Source organism: Diospyros lotus, chromosome 14 (genome assembly GCF_014633365.1).
Source record: "Diospyros lotus cultivar Yz01 chromosome 14, ASM1463336v1, whole genome shotgun sequence".
In the NCBI taxonomy this organism is placed as follows: Eukaryota; Viridiplantae; Streptophyta; class Magnoliopsida; order Ericales; family Ebenaceae; genus Diospyros; species Diospyros lotus.
The window spans coordinates 30,017,888-30,035,539 of record NC_068351.1 but is presented as its reverse complement, the minus strand read 5'-3'; the positions used below and the strand labels follow the sequence as shown (position 1 = coordinate 30,035,539).

The following is a 17,652-nucleotide window of genomic DNA, read 5'->3' as shown; positions in this document are numbered from 1 at the left end:
ATGCTTCAACAGACCTATTCATTCTCAAGAAAATAGATAAATGTGAAAACTTGAAGTGAGCAGCACAACACTTCGTAGATATAATATGATGTTTGATTTAGTTGTAGTGATAACATAATATGTGAAGGGGATCATTCTTGGAGAACAAATGAACCCTCTATGGTTTTGTCTGAGGATTGAGGAGAATATACAGGAGAAAAAACATCAACAAAACTTGAAGCAGGTGCAGGCTTGAATATGTAAGGACCTTCTTTCACTCCCCAAACCTGTTACAAAATAAAATTATTGTTACCAGGGTTTCCCTTCTATCTTTACTTGATGTTTCAATGAATGTTCTATATAAGTATTTACAGGGAGATACGAGGGCCATTTACACTAACCTGGTTCTCATCGTCATCATAGCCTCTATCCCAGGTGTGTATCTCATTATTCTTCAAGATTGAAAGTTCAGAGGTACAATATGTAGCACCATTCTGTCACGGGAGAGTAAACAGAAGTAATTGATCCTAAGGGTATTACAGCTTCCAAAAAAACTACATTTCTGACAAAGAAAACAGAATGAATAGGTAAATACCCAAGAATTAGGAAATCCGTCAGGTGGAGTGGAACCTTCATATAAGCAGGCCTTGCCACGTTCACAACGTTTGAGATGTATAGTTGTCAAATGTTCTGCTATGTCCTGCAGATCATACAAACATGTCACGGTGGAAAGAGAAAAAGGAGTGGTGCAAATAAAATGAGAAAGAACGGAAAAAAAAAAAAGAGAAGAGAGTATTGAAACATATAGTAGCCCAGCCATGTGGGTAGATAAGGGATTAGACCTGTTAGTCTCAAGCGTATAACTGTATTTTTATTTTAAAAAAATTATTTTGATGATAACAAAAAAGTTCAAACCAATTTGCTTAACCTGTTGATATTCTGATGACCTTCAAACGTCTGAACACATCCAAAATGCTCTCCCATGTTTTAAGCCTTATTCAGACGTATGAAGGGATCCCTTCAAACGTCCTAACCATTTTAGAAACCCCTCTCTGATTTTAAGCCCAATTTGGACGTCTGAAGGAATCCCCTCATACGTCCAAACCATTCCAAAAACCCCTCTCCCATTGCAAACTTGTTTTGGACATATGAAGGTCTTCCCTCAGACGTCCGAACTCATCCAGAATGCAACAGTGCTTATTTAGACGGCTGACTGAAATTTACTTTTAGACGTTCGAAACAAGGCAGAAACTCAATAATGCCCTATTCAGAAGCCTAAACTAAGGAATTCATATGTCTAAATAAAAACAACCTCCTATACCTTCCCCTAGTTTCCATGATCTTCAAAAACACACAAAACAGAAATCTATAGAGCCACAAAAACATACAAAAATCTGGAAACACTTGCAAGAGCATTCACTTCTCTCAAGGCAAAGAAAGTGTGTTGTTGAAGTTGCAGCACTGATTGAAGGAGATCTTCATTTACACCTTTGTTTCTCTTGTAATCAAAGCTCCGTAAGTTATAGTGATTTTCAGTTGGAATATGAACAATTTCAATCAAGCTGAATACCAAGAAGATGTATTTGAGTACCTTAGATGAAGTACCCGAGAAGGATTAAAACAAGTAGGAAGAATACTCATTTGAAAGAGGACTGCTTTTCCTGTTTTTCATTGATCTCTAGTATGGTATATATACACGAATACAACTGAAATATCTTCCTAAAATACAGGAATACATTTGAATTCTGATATGATAAGATAATCAAAACTTAATCTTAATTTTCTGCTGGAATTATCTGCTAAGGACTGTTTAACCCCCTTCTTTCTTGGAGCCTTATCCTCTTATCTTGTGGCCTTCTCTTATCTCTTATCTCTTATCACTTTAACTTGAAAATATCCCAACAACCTTATCACCTGGTTTTCTGCTATCAAGAAGATTTCAATTTTTCAATTTTTCCAACAGAATATTTACTCAAGTAAGGGATTCTCACCTTGGTGCGAAAGGATTTGTTCTTGGTTACGAGAAATTTTTCTTGGTTCAATAAGGGATTGTATTGGTTTCTAGCTCCATTAAAAGCTCGAAATTCTATTTAGTAGAACCATCAAGGTTTACCTTAAAGAGTGAGGAGGTGGGGACTCGAAAGAGCTGAACCTCTATAAATCTCTCATACTTGGTTGTGTATTGTTTCATTTCATGTGTTACAAACATCTCAAATCACCATAAAATTATTTTAAACTAAATCTACAAACTAGGTCAAATTTTCTTAAAATTGAAAAGGGCCAATTCAACACCGCAACCACCCCCCGCCTTGCCCCACCGGCAGGTGTGTGCGCACAGGGGTTTGGCTTAATATCTAGGCAACAAGACCTATTCCAAGACTTGTTCAAAAATGAAGAATAACACCTTAAAATAAACACGGACAACTTTGCATTCAGACCCACTCCCACTACAACTAGCTTTCTTCCAACCCACTGTCCCTTGGTCCTGACAAGGAAATTTCTCCTCTTGAGAGGGGAATTAGGGTTAGGAAGAAGGGAAAAGGGGGAAAGAACGAGAGGGAGAGACGAACAAGGAGTTACGAGAGAGAGAAATGGAAAAGAGAACAGAATATTAATTTTGATTATGAAATTCGTTACCTCCATTATTGAATAGGGAGCTCTTATACAGCCCCTTTCCCGCCAATCCTTGGTGGTTACAACCTTAACAATCTGATGGTTACATCCTCCAACAGGCTAACAGCTTACTACACTCTCCTAACTGCCTACTAAGTGCTTACCCACCCACTGTTATAACCATAGGAAACAAAATACAATTTTACCCCAGGTTCTACGTAGGGTCCTGACACCCACTAAGTTCCTGGAATGAATATGCTGGGGAATGTGTATGCTTCACTTGACAGTTGACACTCCTAATCAAGAGAATACTGCCCCACAGATTCTCATGGATTGAGGTTTCTCAAAGTACTATACTATGTGGTTTACTTGCGGCAGTCAGATATCTTTGAGGGTTACATTTTGTATTAACTAAATTGGCACGGATGAGGTCTCAAACTTGATCGCCTGTTCTAATTTCCAATTTCAATTAATTATATCAAATATTTATGGTTCTCCCATAAGTCCTCTCTTGCATTTCTTCGGCTTGTTCCTGTTCATATATTCAGGACAGAGCGAGCAGGCAGCCCACGTGACTGAGGAGAAGAGAGATTCTCCCCCCCCCCCCCAAATGTCATTTAGAATGTCAATAAATAGAAGACATGGATTAAGGCACAGGAAGTGGAAACTTGTTGTAACTACTAAATGTCAAGCCTAAGAAAGACGCATCATTTTTTATGATTTATCCTTGACCCAGAAAGCTGGAAAGTAGCTCACAGACCCACACACAGAGCCACCGTGCACAAAAATTCTTGATACCAAAAAATGTGATGAAATGAATGACCACTCAATCTATCTTTCCTTTTTCTTTGTGAAAAGTTCACAACTCACAATAACCATTTTTTGCTTTTTTCATTTCAAATTCCATTTTCCTGTTGCATTATATTAAGTTAACAGCTAATGCATGACGGATGGGACATTTGACTAGTAAATGGTCACTTACTACTGCTTTATCCTCACAAAAGAAGAAGAAGAAGAAGAAGAAGAAGAAGAAGAAGAAAAGAGACCTCCTTCATTGTCCTAGATACTCCACAAAAGTTGTCCCTTCAGAATTGAGTATTACATTTCCAGCGTACATCCTGCTTTTATTTATTTGGAAACCTTGTATTTTCTAATATGAAAAATGTAATAGTAATATAAAAGGAATCAACTGACTGTTAATGATTCAAAATTTGTGCAGTCAATGATGTACATTACTAAACCAAGTATGCGTTTCATCAATTTTTGCATCCCTTTCCAGATATTCATCACTTTGCACTCCTTTCCAGAATATTGATTTCGAAATTGTTATAGTAGTTCATATGTAAATGAGAAAGGAAAAGCAGCAGAAAAGTTAGTAGTATCCATGCCAAGGATAGATGCAAAATGAGACTGGCAGGCAAGGGCATGAAAGCTTCTGATTAGTGGAAGTAGGGGCAGAAAGTGGCTTTAACTAAGTCCACAAACCCCGTGATTCACTAATATATCTTAGACATCTAAGATGTATAATCGATAACCACGAGTCTGCCTCTATTACTATTCATGTCATCAAATTATTATAACTTTTGTAAAGTATGATAAACTAGTGGAACTGTTTTCTTTAGGGACTGACACTACTTTTTGCAAAACAAATTATTAAAACTTTCTACATCCAGCACATTCATTTCCAAAGAAGATTATGGTTTTGATGTGCCTGGAAACGTACCCCAATAACTTCTTCTGGCTGTGGCCGTAGGTCCTTTGAGCGATCACAGAAATTCTTGTACTCTTCTGCATCTCTTATGGCATATGTTCTTAGCTGCTCAATTAGTAGATTTAAGAAACAAAAGAACGTTAGTTGTCTTGACAGGTGATATATGATAATGAAAATAGTTTCTAGCACTGGCATGCAGAGTAAAGGGAAAGGAGAAAGCAAAACATTATGTTTCTGAAGGAATATGAACCAGTAAAAGTGGAAAATCAATTCCAGAATATAAGAGCACAATGCTTCAATGCAGAATGTAGATAGCATATGAAGGTGATCTCCAAGAACCATTGAGCTAATAGACTATAATTTCCCAGTAATGAACTCAAATATTCTTGTTCCACAATGAAAGGCTAATAACCAAGACGAAGAATCCAAAGTTTATCAAGTTTTAGATACCAAAAAATAACAAAATATCAAGCCTTATATTCCACTATGTGGGATCAAATACATGAATTATAACTCTCCAACTATTTCTATCTATGGTCTTATCTTCTATAAGAACTTTATAACTCATATTATACAAGAGTCTTCTACCAAGTACGGTATCAAGTATAGACAATGGAATCAATCAGGAGATTATAGCATTAGTAGCGAGAACTTTCAGACACTTTTAATCAATGCCTTCCATAAAAAATTATTTATTTTTTGATAAGATACATTTTGCAAGCACTAATCAGCTAAGAAGATGTGGTTAGATTTATGATACACCTAAGTTTTTGTCACCATTATCATTTCACAAGCCTTAAACCAACTAGGTGTGATCAAATTACATAAATTCTCACTCCTCAATCATCTGTATCCATGTCCATTACTCTTCTAAGACCAATATATCTCATGTCATACTTAAGAATTTTCTGCCAATTTTTCTTTGGTCTCCTCTACCTCTTCTGCTACAAACTTCTTTCATTTCATACACTCCCCTCATAGGTGTGTCTATTTGGTATTCTTCTCACACAATGTCTAAACTATCTTTAAAACATCAAATCTCATTATCCTCTGCTAGAAATACTCAAAATATTGCAACAGAGACCAGTTGATGACTGATATGGCATGTCAATACAGTGTAGCAATTACAGAGATAAAACCAACAAGAAAAAACAGTACAATTTGGTACACAAAATAAACTTGAGTCCCACCTCAACATCACATTTCATCTCCTTTGGGCAAGACTTCACCATGAAAAATCTCTGCAACAAGAGAACAATTAAAAACCATCACGTGAAATTGTTTTTTCAAAAATTTGAATTAAAGAAATTCTAGAAGCTAGTCACTACAAAAATTAGTTACAGGAGAAGAATAAACCATTTTGAAAAGGCAGATACAGAAAACCAGAGAAAACAACTCTGACTATCATTTGAATTGCATGAGCAGGTAGGTCAGGCAGATGATGCAGAGATGTGCTAGATGGTATACCTGTCGGAATGGCTTATGAGGAGTCCTCCAAAAGGCCTGGCAAGCGCCAAAAAGAGATATGCTTAACGAGCTAAACATTTCACAACTGAAAATAAAAATGGAGGAGCAAAAGTAGTACAGGAAGTTAATATACTAACTTGTTCAAAATACAGAACCTTTGAACCATCCACCATCTCTGCAGCTGGGCATGAAAGCCATCTACAAAAGTGAATGAGAAGAAAGCTCTTAACTTTTTGAACAAATTTCCCAAGACACAGCTTGTCAAAATTTTGTTGTTAGCAAGAATAAACAAAGAAGTTATTGAAACTTTATTTATTTATTTGTGGACTAGAGTATGCTAAAACTAGGGCTTGTGAATAGAAAAAAGAAATGAAAGTAAAGACAAATAAGAGGATTGAAACTTTATTTATTTATTTATTTATTTGGTAGATACAGAAATGAGAATAATTTGAATACTAGTGAAATTCCATGCATATGAATAATTTCATTGACCTTGCCCTTTTCCACAAATCCTGGTTCCAAATATCACCCCAACTATGTTGCAAAGTGCAAGTCACATAGCAAAGGTGCGATTTTGGAGGCAATGCCAGCGCATCATTAGACATAAATGATGCAATTTCAAAATCGGCCATAACACAATGCCAAAATCAAATTATGTCTCACAGATCAATACATGGAAACAAGCACATAACAAATTAACACCAGAACCCAACATGAAGGAAATGATGTTCCGAGACTACCACCAAAACGGCTAAATTACGCTTATTTTATAGAAATAGAAATTAATACACATTTACACAGAAACACGCACAGAATTGGGAACTAGAGATGCATACGAAAACAAAGGTACCTGAAATTGAAGTAATCTTCAGGCGCACTGGAAGCTTGCTCTCGCGAGGTCTGCCAATTCCGAAACAACAGCGATGAATAATTACTATCAGAAAGCAAACAACACTGAGTTGATCAGAGAGGTAGAACGAGAAGAGAAGAAAAGAAAAGAACCTTCTGGCCGGCGAGAGAGTGAGCGACGGCGCGAGCGTGGTCCCGGCGAGTGGTGGACTTGGTGAGCCGCTTCACCAAAACTGCGGCTCCGATCAAGGCCAGCGTCTTCAAGACGGCGCCGCGAGCTCGGCTCCAACCCTGGCCGCTCGGCTCCGAGCCGGTTCCCATCGCCGTACACTACCTGGGCTAGTGCTACAGCCTACAGCTGCTTCGACGGCCTTTCTCTTGGGCCAGAACTCATCTTCTTCGCGAATCCCTCACCCTCAGTTCAGTTGGAATTCTTGAATTGGAATCAATCCCCCTGCCTCTGGTGAAGAAGACAGAACATGAGAGGATTTCTCGTCAGACTCCTCTCTCCTCTCCACGCTTATCGGCTTTGTGGATCAGAATATAAATATAAATATTTAGCATTAAATGCATTTTAATACGAGCAATTATTTGATATTATTATTTTTTTATGTTAAATTAATTTTAAATTTTAAAAATATTAAAATATATTAAATAAAATCATGTAAGACAAAGTGTGGTGGCAGCTCATGTTTTTTTGGAAGTAGACTAAAAAATATTATTTAATTAAAAAATAATAATAAAAATCATGATTGATAATAATATCATCAATCATGTAACATCTCTTTATTAGAAAAAAATTAAAGAAATTACATACCATTACATTTTATCTAATGAAAATATGACAATTCGTCATGATCATGATTCCTAGTTATTCTTAATTAAATTGAAACTGACAAATTTACATTTAGACCATTTTTTAGATTTATAATTAAGTCTATTGAATTCATGTGATCAGACATGTATTTAGTATTAGACCCACAATAGTTCTGAACCGCACATGATTTGAATCTTAACTAATTGACAATTTCAACAACGAAAGTGAGTGAGATTATAAAACAATAAATTATAAAATTTTATTATCTAAAATTTTATCGCATGTATATTCCCGATCTCAATTTCTCGATCAAAACCAAAATAATGAAAAAAAAAAAAAAACTAAAAATGAGAGAAAAAAAACACACACACAACTCAGCTCTAGAACGAGGTACAAAGAGATCGATCCAACTTGGAAGTCGCATACCAAGTAACTCGATTATTTTTGCATTTGATGCACTACATATGCGAGGAACAACGTCAATTGTGAGAACATGGCTCTTATCTTGGCATTCCCATAGCTAGCTCTTATTTCTGTCAAGGTCGTCCTAAAACATATATATATATTACAAATGACCATTTTTTCTTCAGATAGAAAAGAACATACTCCATGACACAATCTAGGCTTTGTGTGCTGTGTCCGAGCTACTGGTTCCCAGATACAGGGCTGTCCCGTCCTTTCTTGAAATCGTCCCATCCTCTCACCCATGATCGTCCAGGGTTTGCCCTTGTTTCAGGGGCAGCATGGTTGTTCAGATTTTTTATAACATTCTCACGCACGGCAGCAAAAACCTATTTTTGGAAGTATGTTATATTAACACAAAATTTGGGAAGAACAGGCAAAAGATTACCAAATAGAACCCAGAAAGACAACAAAAAAGGGAGAGAGTTTTCAGAACAGAACATGTCTCACAGGATTAGCCTCTATACTCTCAGGAGGTTTTTCCTGGTCTGTCACCCACTTCCACAAATCTGGATTTTCCTGCAGGTAAAAAAAAAACTTGATTCAATTAGAGAAGAGTCAGCTACACACAGGTGAAATTCAATTACAACCCCTAAATGTATGTAAATTTTTCTGGGCCATAAATTGAATAGTCTTAATTTGGAAAGATTGACAGGGACAAACTCACTCCCACTTATTGAGCTTCCCATTTCTTCACATTTACCCCACACACACAAAAAAAAAAAAAAAGCATAAGGATCCACAAAACAGATCTTCAAGTGGAGATGGTACACCCATCCACCAGCCCCATGGGATGCCCTTTCTTCTTCCTGAAGTATGGTCTTAAGTATCCAGATAAGCCTTTTATTTTCTGGACGTGGTATCTTATTCCACAATAGTTAACCTACAATTATATATATCAGAGTGTAATACTCAATTCAACGTATTTGGCCAAAAATAACTTTTAGGAGGTTACAACAGAATTCTTGTTGTAATTGAGTGGGTTGGTACAGGTGGTCAGGAATGGATTCTCTTATTTAAGAAGATTTTGATTTTGAAAGAAAGAAAAACAAATTCCTAAGTGAGAAATACTCCCATAACCCACTAACTTCAGAGAAAACTTGACAGAGAACTGAGAAGTGAGATCCGGGCGTTGAGGAAGGAACCACAAGGCCAAGACATCTCATGTGGTAAAGTCAAATTGCCCTTTTCCTTGCATTGCATTATGCAGCAGTGGTTAAGGACTGTTGCATTGTTTCAGTGAGTACTGTAGCCTCTAAGATACTGCTCCAGATGGGTTGAAGCTCTCCTTGCTAGGTTTACTACCTTGCCATTTGTGGAAACTCAGAGGGAGTGATCATTGGTCAACCCCGACTTTTTGAGTCATATACAAGTATGCTCATGAGAAGTTCCCGTTCTGCATTTCTGTGTGATTGCATAGGATTTACTGAGCTTCAAGCTCAAACCATATGTGTGTGTATTTTTGCATACCAGATTGAAAGCTAAAGGAGGGGAGAAGGATGACTTCCAAGTGAGGAGATAAGCCCTGTTTTCTGGCTGAAAAAGGCAGAGAAATAACTGTTTTTTTCTCTTCTTTTTTGCTAACTGATTAAATGTTTACTTTTTTCTTTTTCGATGTGATGATGATAGACATTCATGTAACTGTATAATATTGGGATATATTGATCTTCAGACAATGAAGATGTATGTTTTGGAGATATTAATGCCTTTTGGTGACCACATTTCATGCTCTGTTTCAACTTTTAATGTAATTCAAATGATCATATGATAATGAAAGAAATCTTGCATCCATATTCTATATAATGATTAATGACTATTTGAATCTGATAGTGATGAGTTAATGGAAAAATGGACAAGGGCAGATTGAGTAGAGGGCTTTAGAAGTTTCCAAATAATATCCGATAATAGAAAATATATTTAAAATGAGCCATTTACAGTTGTGGTAAAATTTCGTGGCAATCAAAAATAATTCAAGGGCAGTAAGGGATGTATCCCTATTTTAGAACAGACCAAAAATCCCAACCAACAAGACAGGCCTTGTTGAGGGTTCAAATGACGTTTGAAAAATCCCAAAAATAAGCAACATATCCCAAACACCCAATGAGTAAGTGCACAAAAATTCAAAGCAAACAAAGATTGCACAAAAATTCAAAGCAAACAAAGATTGTTTAAGCCCTAACAGAGGGCAAACCAAAACTAAAAACTAGAAATCTGGTTGCTGATGTGGTTGTGTAACAGCCACTTCCAGGAGCTTTTCGGTCCTTCTACAGTTTGAGAAAAATCTGAAAAACGAAATATAATTTTAACACCTAGAAATATGTAGAATAAGCGTGCCAAATCACAAAAAACTTTAAAAAACGGGAGGTAGGTAAAAATAAAGGTCAAAAGGCGGTCAGAATGTAACTTTTGCCGAAAATAGAAGTGCCTCAACTGCCACTTCCAGGGGGATTTTGGTCATCTCACCAATGCCAGAAAGATAGGGACATGCACTAAAAATTGTGGGGAATAAAGTTCAAAAATTCTAAAAATCATTACAGGCCCCCAAGCTTTGTGGTAAAACAACGGAGAAAACAATTCAAAAAACAAAACAAATATAAAATAGGCTACATCATAGCCAACTACGAGTATGTGACATGATATTTTGTACGTAGATGAGAAATGTGCTTATGGGTATTGAAGAAAAAAATTGATTTCTCAAACCAGGGTAGTCTCAAAAGGATACACCCAACAACCTAAATAACAGAGCGAAGGAGACCCTAAATCTACATTTTTATTAACCTCTACAACCCCAAAGGCAATCTTTGGAGTATTTATCTTCTGATATTTTCTGACTGAGTCTTTCTTTAAGCGACTTCTTGTCTGCTTAAGTGCTAATAGTAAAATAGAAAATGAATTGTCTTCAGTTTGGATTTAGGCAGTGCTGCATGCAGCAACAAGAATAATCCATTTTAAAAGTAGTGTAATCTGTTCACTAGATCCAAAGAGAGAAAAAGGGGGATGGGGGGAGATATAACATGAGAACACGCAAAAACCATGAGAGGGAGGGAAGATGACACCATGCAAAAAAGGGTTTCAGTTATTTGGGTTCTTTGACATGAACACTGGAGGATCTTGTTATAGAAAACATGAGCAAAAGACAAGTAGTTAAAAGACTAATAAGTATTTGTAGAAAGCCAACTAAATGGATTGCACTACTTCAAAAAGGACTGATATTATTCAGTGAATAGCCCAGGTATAGTGAGCATAGGTTCCGCCTCTTGTTCCATTTATCTACAACACCTATCTATGTGACCTTTCATAGTTTTCAAGTCTTGCATAGATAAGGGCATTTGCAGCCTGGACAATCTTCTATATTAACAGCATGCAATGCTAATCCAATATGATATAGCCATTTATGTCAGGTAGATACGTTTGCTCAATCGATGCACCCAGTACTCCAGAAAGTAGCAAAAATTGACTCCTAAAAGTTCATGGAGAATATTCCATGTACAACAGATGAACAATTACATCGGAAACCAGGAAAAAGAGGTCTTAAAAGATCCTGATATTTTTGTCCCAGTTCACTATGCCACAATTGTAGTTAAGAACACAAATTACAAATACCACCCATACAATGCGGCAATGCCTTTATGTGATAAGAATATTAAACCAAGCCAATCTTTCCAATTTACTAACAACTCTTGTCAAGCTATGCATCCAAATCAAGATGTGTGAACACCTAGAGACCAGATCATCCTATTAGCTGATGTGAATGTCCCATTTTAAGTAACTTGAAACTGATGGTACCCAATTATCCTTCCAAATGCATATTTATCAGGTAAGCATTGAAGAGTTGAAGAAGCAAAAAGAATGTCATTGTAAATACATGGAGGAGAAAATCACCTGGTCAAGAACATTAACAAGGGATTTAATTCCATTTTCATCCATAGAATGGATATGCTCCTCAACCCATTTCCCCAAAATCAAGTCCAGCTCCAGAAACCCTCTTTGTCTGCTTCTATATAGCAGCCTACAAAACAATACATCCGCACATACAGCTAAAACCACCACCACATGAATACTTCAGTTTACGCCCAAAATCCAAACCCTATTAAACAAACCTGTTGCATAAGCGCCTTTTGCTTTCTTCGTTGGAGAAATCAACATCTAGTGACTGGTTAGAAGAATAAAACCTCAAAATCGAGCCAACGGAATGCCTAAACCATCAAAAGCGACCCAAAAAGAACCAAAAATCAATTGGAGAACCACATATACGCACATATATATATATATATATAGAGAGAGAGAGAGAGAGAGAGAAACTCGCCTGCGAAGAAATTGAGAGTGGATCGGTGAGGTCGGGGCGGTGACTCGGGAGTGAAAAGGCGACGAATTGAGGACTCCGGGGATTCTATGTAAAACCCTCCTGAAATTCGCCATTTTCCCCACGAAAGATGCACTGCTGCTGCATTGCCGGAGAGTGTAGTCCCCTCTTATACAAAGGTGAATCGATCGGATCCCGTGCGGCCGTAACTCGTGGCCTGTTCAGAACCGACGACTCTGCGTTGGATACGTGGCTGTTTCTAAAGCCAGTTTCTTAAAATTTTTAGGGTTATTTATTTAATTAAACAAAAAACTATTTAAACTCCTTAAATTATATCTTAGACTAGACATGGCTATGGTTCATGAACCGCCAGTTCCGGTTCAAGAAATCTTTGAACCTGAACCGAACCGCCCAAGGGCGGTTTGGGACGGTTCGGTTCCGGTTCCGGTTCCTGCCGGTTCGGTCAACGGTTTGGACCGGTTCAGTCAACGGTTTGAGCCGGTTCGGTCAACAGTTCCGGTTCCGGTTCAAATCGAATTTTTTTAATTTTTTTTAAATATTGTTGTATTCAATTTTGGTCCTTGTTCCGTTGTTCGGTTCGGTTTGGTTTCGATTTTTAATTGTTAAATATAATTGTAAATATAAATATTCTCAATCATATTTTTAATAAAAAAACACTACTAAAAATTGAAGAAATATAAGTAATAATTTCATTAAAAATAATTAAAACAACTAAACAAGTATGTAATACAAGTAATTAATTTTTACAAATGTGAAAAATAAAAAATAAAAAATAGAATTAGACTTAATTTCATTAAAAAATAATTACAACAAAAATGTAATACAAGAAATTAATTTTTACAAATGTGAAAAAAAATAAAATATGGACTTGGATGAGTTGGATCCTACGCATCTTCATTGGAGTCGGAAGTCGCCGTTGTTGAACCATCATTAACCCATTCGTCAGATGATGATGAATGGATAAGTTCTTCTTGACGTCGCATATTAGCTCTTTCCCAATCATCGAGGCAAACTTGAGCTTCCAATGATTCTGGAGCCAATCTTGATCTTCTTTCGTCCAAAATGTTGCCTCCACTACTGAATGTTTGTTCAACGGCTACAGTTGAAGCTGGAACTGCAAGAAGTTGACTTGCAATAATTGCAAGAGTTGGAAATGTCTCCTTGTGCCTTTTCCACCACTCCAAAATTTCAAAATTTAAACCTGTATCATCACCAAACTCAAAAACTGTGGTTAGATAAGTTTTGAGCTCCGAATGTGAGCTCGATCTAGGTTTTTTCCTCCTTTGATCTAAAAATTTATGACCCCATTTCATTAGTTGGGAGGAAGAGGAATGCGAAGCCATGGATGGAAATGATTCTTCACTACTAGGAGCAATAACATATGCTTCATATAATTGATTGCATAAAGTTCTAACCTTAGAAATTATAATATTCACATCAATTTCTTCATTATTTTCTAATCCTAACAACGAATAATAGTTAGACAAACACTCAATTAAACCATCAAATTTACACCTAGGATCAAATACCATAGTAACAAGATAAATTTCAGGAATAAATTGATAATAACGTAACCATTTTTCTCTCATTTCTAAAACAGCATGACAAATTTCTTCAACATTAATTCCTTCCATTAATACACCGACCACATTCATTGCTTCTATTAAAAATTGATGTGAAGTTGGTTTATAAACACTACTAAGTGTATGAGTAGCATCATTAAAAATTCGTAAAATATTCAAAATTGAACTACAAACATTCCACATAGTTGGAAAAATAGGATATTGTGGAATATAATTTGCTGCAAAAGAACACAATAAATCTTTATATTCAAAAGATTGATTAAGTAATTTAAAAGTTGAGTTCCAACGAGTAGGGACATCTTTTGAAAAACGTTTTGGGGTTTGACCATTAGAGGTGCAAAAATGTGCCCATGCTTTTGCAGTTCGAGGGTGTACCCAAATATAAGAAATAACATTTCTAATTGGATCTAAATAAGAATTAAGTGACTTAATACCATCTTGAACACATAAATTTAAAACATGGCATGCACATCTAACATGAAAAAATCTTCCACCAAAATTTGGTTGGCAAATTCTTTTCAATTCATTAATAGAAGCAGTATTAGCCGATGCATTATCAAAAGAAATTGAAAAAATTCTATTAACTAATCTATATTCTTGTAAAATTTGTTGAATTAATCTACAAATATTTTCAGCATTATAACTTTTATCAAAACATCGATACGCAAGAATTCTTTTTTGTAAAACATAATTTTCATCAACCCAATGACAAGTAATACCCATATATGAATGAGTTTGCCAATGATCACTCCAAATATCACTACAAATAGAAACATTAATATTATTGTTTTGAAAATATGTTATCAATTCAATTTTTGAGTTTTTAAACAATTTTAACAAATTCCTTTTCAAAGTATTTCTAGGAATTGATTTAAAACTAGGTTTAACAAAGTTTTGACAAAATCGAGTAAAACCTAATTTTTCACCAAAACTAAAAGATAAATGATCAATTGCTACCATTTCAGCTAAACCAGACCTACAATTAGCTTCATTATAATGAAATAATTGAGGAGAGTTTGAAGAGGTAGCAAACCCGGATATTTGTGTTTGATCGCGGCTCAATCCAACCTTGAGCGGGTGCTTTGTTTGCAAATGTCGGGCGAAAGTACCATATCCACCTCCTTGCTTGAATTTGTATACCTGATTACAATAATTACAAGATACATCAAATTTACCATCTCCTTTTGGTGTTTTCTTGAAATGAATATTAAAAATATCAGAAGTAGAAATTTTTCCACCTCCCTTTTGTTGAGTTTCACTCTCTTGTGTTTGAAAATTTTGAGCTTCAAACTCAACATTTTCAAAATTTCTACCTTCACTTGCCATTTTTTTGAAAAAAGTATGATAATAAAAAAATATAATAATGATAAAATAATATAGTAACAAGTAATAAATAATTAACAATATAATTGAATAAATTGATAAATAACAAAATGAGAAGATTGAAGAAATTGAAATTGAAATTGAAATATTAAATGAGAGACAAAATTGAGAGAATAATAGCTTGAGACTTGAGAGAGTGAGAGAGAGAAAGTGTGAAAAATGAGTGGGGGAGGGAGGGGTATATATAGATAGGAATTATAAAATTAAAAAAAAATTAATAAAATTGGCTTGGGAGGTGGCAGCCAACGGTCCAATTTTGGACCGTTGGGGGAGGGGGGGCACGGGGGGGGGGGTTTTCCGGTTCCGCGGAACCGGAACCGGCGGTTCCAGTTCCGGTTCCGGTTCCGCGGAACCGGCGGTTCCGGTTCCCCGGAACCTTGAACCGGAACCGAACCGAATTTCGCCGGTTCCAGTTCCGGTTCCGGTTCGGCCGGTTCCGGGTCCGGTTCCGGTTCGAACCGCCGGTCCGGTTCAATTTTGGCCATGTCTATCTTAGACTATACAATAAAGTTAAAATGATAACAATACTTTTGAAATTACTATTCTTACGCAATTCTCCGTTACTCGTGTCTTCGATTTCGACAAAGAAAATAAATTATAGGTGAAGATTTTTACCTCATTGTACAAGACAATGAGTCAAACTCATGATTTATTGGTAAAAATACTCTTTATATAAGTGCATGACTAAAATACCTCTCACCCAATGTAATGAGAAGTAAAGAATATTTTAATTATTTATGCGGGTGTGTGTAGTATAAGGTATAGTTTTTGATATATAAGTAACATGATCTTTAATTAAATACTTAAATTTGATTTGATAAAAAAAATATTTGTCAAATTTAATAAATTTTTAAAATTTAATTTTTTTTTCAAAAAAAAAAACTCAAGCAATAACTTTTCAGCTCAGAATCTCAATCTTAAAATAAATTTAATTTTATCTTTATATTAAAATTTAAAAACTAAACTTCAACTCCTAATAATCCAAACGATGTTGGTATTTTATTTAAAAAAAAAAACTCACAAGAGAAAAAGAAATATTAAATATAGAAAAAAAAAAGTGAAGAACAGATAAGAGTCATTTTATAGGGTTAGAGAGAATGACCGACGCGATTATCGAAAGAAGGGCAAAATAATGAAATTGCCCCGCTCACTTTGCAAATTTACAAAGTGGGCCACTGTTCTGCTCTCTCGCCGCTTTTCTCATGGCAAGGCAGCAGCAGCAGCATGGTAGTGAGGCACAGCGACAATGAGAAGGTAACGGCGAGGAAGTAATGGCAGTGAGGCGAGACGGTGAAGGCAGCAGCGAGGCGATGGCCATGGGAGGGAAGGCGAGAAAGCAGGGTAATAGCCCACTTTGTAAATTTATAAAGTAGGCAGGGACAATTTCATTATTCTGCCTCTTTTTAGTAATTGCGTCGGTCATTTTTTCTGACTTTTAAGACTTTTTTAATAGATAATATTTGTCACCAAAACAAAATCGAGATTGTCAAATGAGAGTTAAGAGAGAGAGTGAGACTGAGTCTAAGAGCACTTTGGTATTTATCAATTTTTAACAACTGTTTATTAATGGTAGAAGACTAAGCATTACAACTTTTAGAGGAGGTATTAGTGTAATTTTTGAAAATTGATGGGGTAGTCCCTTGAATTATACCTTACCTGAAGGTGGAATGTGTAGTTTACCCTATTATATCTAATTAACCAATAAATACAATTCATATAAATAAATGTAATTATTAACTAAAATTTATATAATCAACCTCATCAAGTAAATCAACACTTGTTCTGATAAAGTCATCATCAATAATGTTGAATGTTTGGTATGTTTAAGATGAAAATGAGTTATTATCTTTACGAGTGGATTAAATTATTTTTTTAATAAAGTGAGTGTAGATAATAAAAAAAAAAATTTATTACTTGAGATAAGTATAGGATCTTTCTAGCCGCATATATTTTAAAAGAATTTTATTTTATTATATAATAATATATATAATTCTATTTATTTATCTAAATATAGAGTTTTGTAAAATATATATATAATAATTTTTAAAAATAAGTTAGTTTTAAGTTTTTATATAAATTGACACTCTAATAGATATTTAATTAATATTATTTACTTGATAAGATAGAAAAACTAAGATATGAAAACGAAAACAAGGGAAGGGTATCTAGTTCAAACTCGATCTATTATCATTCTTAAATATGTTTCATATAATCTCCAACACAATAAAGATTGTGTTAGATAATTTTGTTTAAAAGCATTTGTGTTGCAACACAATAGAGGAAGAGGATTGCATTAAGTTGCCGACAACTAACATAAACTCATCGGATCAAACAAACATTGAATTCAAAAGAAATTGATGATTTAAGAAGGCAAAGAATGCAAACCAAAGTTACTCTCAACTGAATTTTTTCATGGAAGAAACTGATTTATTAGAGCAGTTTACAGAGGCAGTGAAGATGCTTG

At 35.3% G+C, this 17,652-nt stretch overlaps 2 protein-coding genes across 8 annotated transcripts in view; both read right to left on the bottom strand.

Annotated features, from left to right (window-relative positions):
• The window catches only part of LOC127790380 (succinate dehydrogenase assembly factor 2, mitochondrial), a 32,378-nt gene extending 20,000 nt beyond the window's left edge, over positions 1–12,378 (bottom strand). The window contains exons 1-5 of one of the 7 annotated variants that reach the window (XM_052319868.1): positions 12,205–12,378; positions 11,999–12,094; positions 11,781–11,907; positions 8,340–8,417; positions 7,840–8,227 (exon numbers count right to left, since the gene is read on the bottom strand). In XM_052319868.1, coding sequence (XP_052175828.1) covers positions 8,081–8,227; positions 8,340–8,417; positions 11,781–11,907; positions 11,999–12,094; positions 12,205–12,317 — 561 coding nt within the window. In that variant the 5' untranslated portion in view covers positions 12,318–12,378 and the 3' untranslated portion in view covers positions 7,840–8,080. Of the gene's footprint in view, positions 1–7,839; positions 8,228–8,339; positions 8,418–11,780; positions 11,908–11,998; positions 12,095–12,204 lie in introns of those variants that run through there. The other 6 variants (XM_052319872.1, XM_052319870.1, XM_052319875.1 and 3 more) reach the window with 6 other exon arrangements.
• Positions 42–7,144, bottom strand: LOC127790379 (chromophore lyase CRL, chloroplastic-like). The gene is made up of 9 exons (XM_052319867.1): positions 6,773–7,144; positions 6,621–6,670; positions 5,908–5,968; positions 5,771–5,806; positions 5,494–5,544; positions 4,316–4,408; positions 575–679; positions 381–473; positions 42–266 (listed from the first exon to the last, which is right to left on the bottom strand). Exons 1-9 carry the CDS (start codon positions 6,938–6,940, stop codon positions 132–134), a joined length of 792 nt encoding a protein of 263 aa, XP_052175827.1. The 5' UTR covers positions 6,941–7,144; the 3' UTR covers positions 42–131.
• Positions 12,379–17,652: the final 5,274 nt, after the last annotated feature.

What these genes read in the sequence shown, in the direction of transcription:
- LOC127790379 (XM_052319867.1), bottom strand. Translation starts at nt 6,940, where the DNA reads ATGGGAACCGGCTCGGAGCCGAGCGGCCAGGGTTGGAGCCGAGCTCGC. An exon ending in GAAGATTACTTCAATTTCAG is followed by an intron (nt 5,969 to 6,620) that starts GTACCTTTGTTT and finishes TCACTTTTGTAG; the next exon opens with ATGGCTTTCATGCCCAGCTG. An exon ending in AGGTTCTGTATTTTGAACAA is followed by an intron (nt 5,807 to 5,907) that starts GTTAGTATATTA and finishes GGCGCTTGCCAG; the next exon opens with GCCTTTTGGAGGACTCCTCA.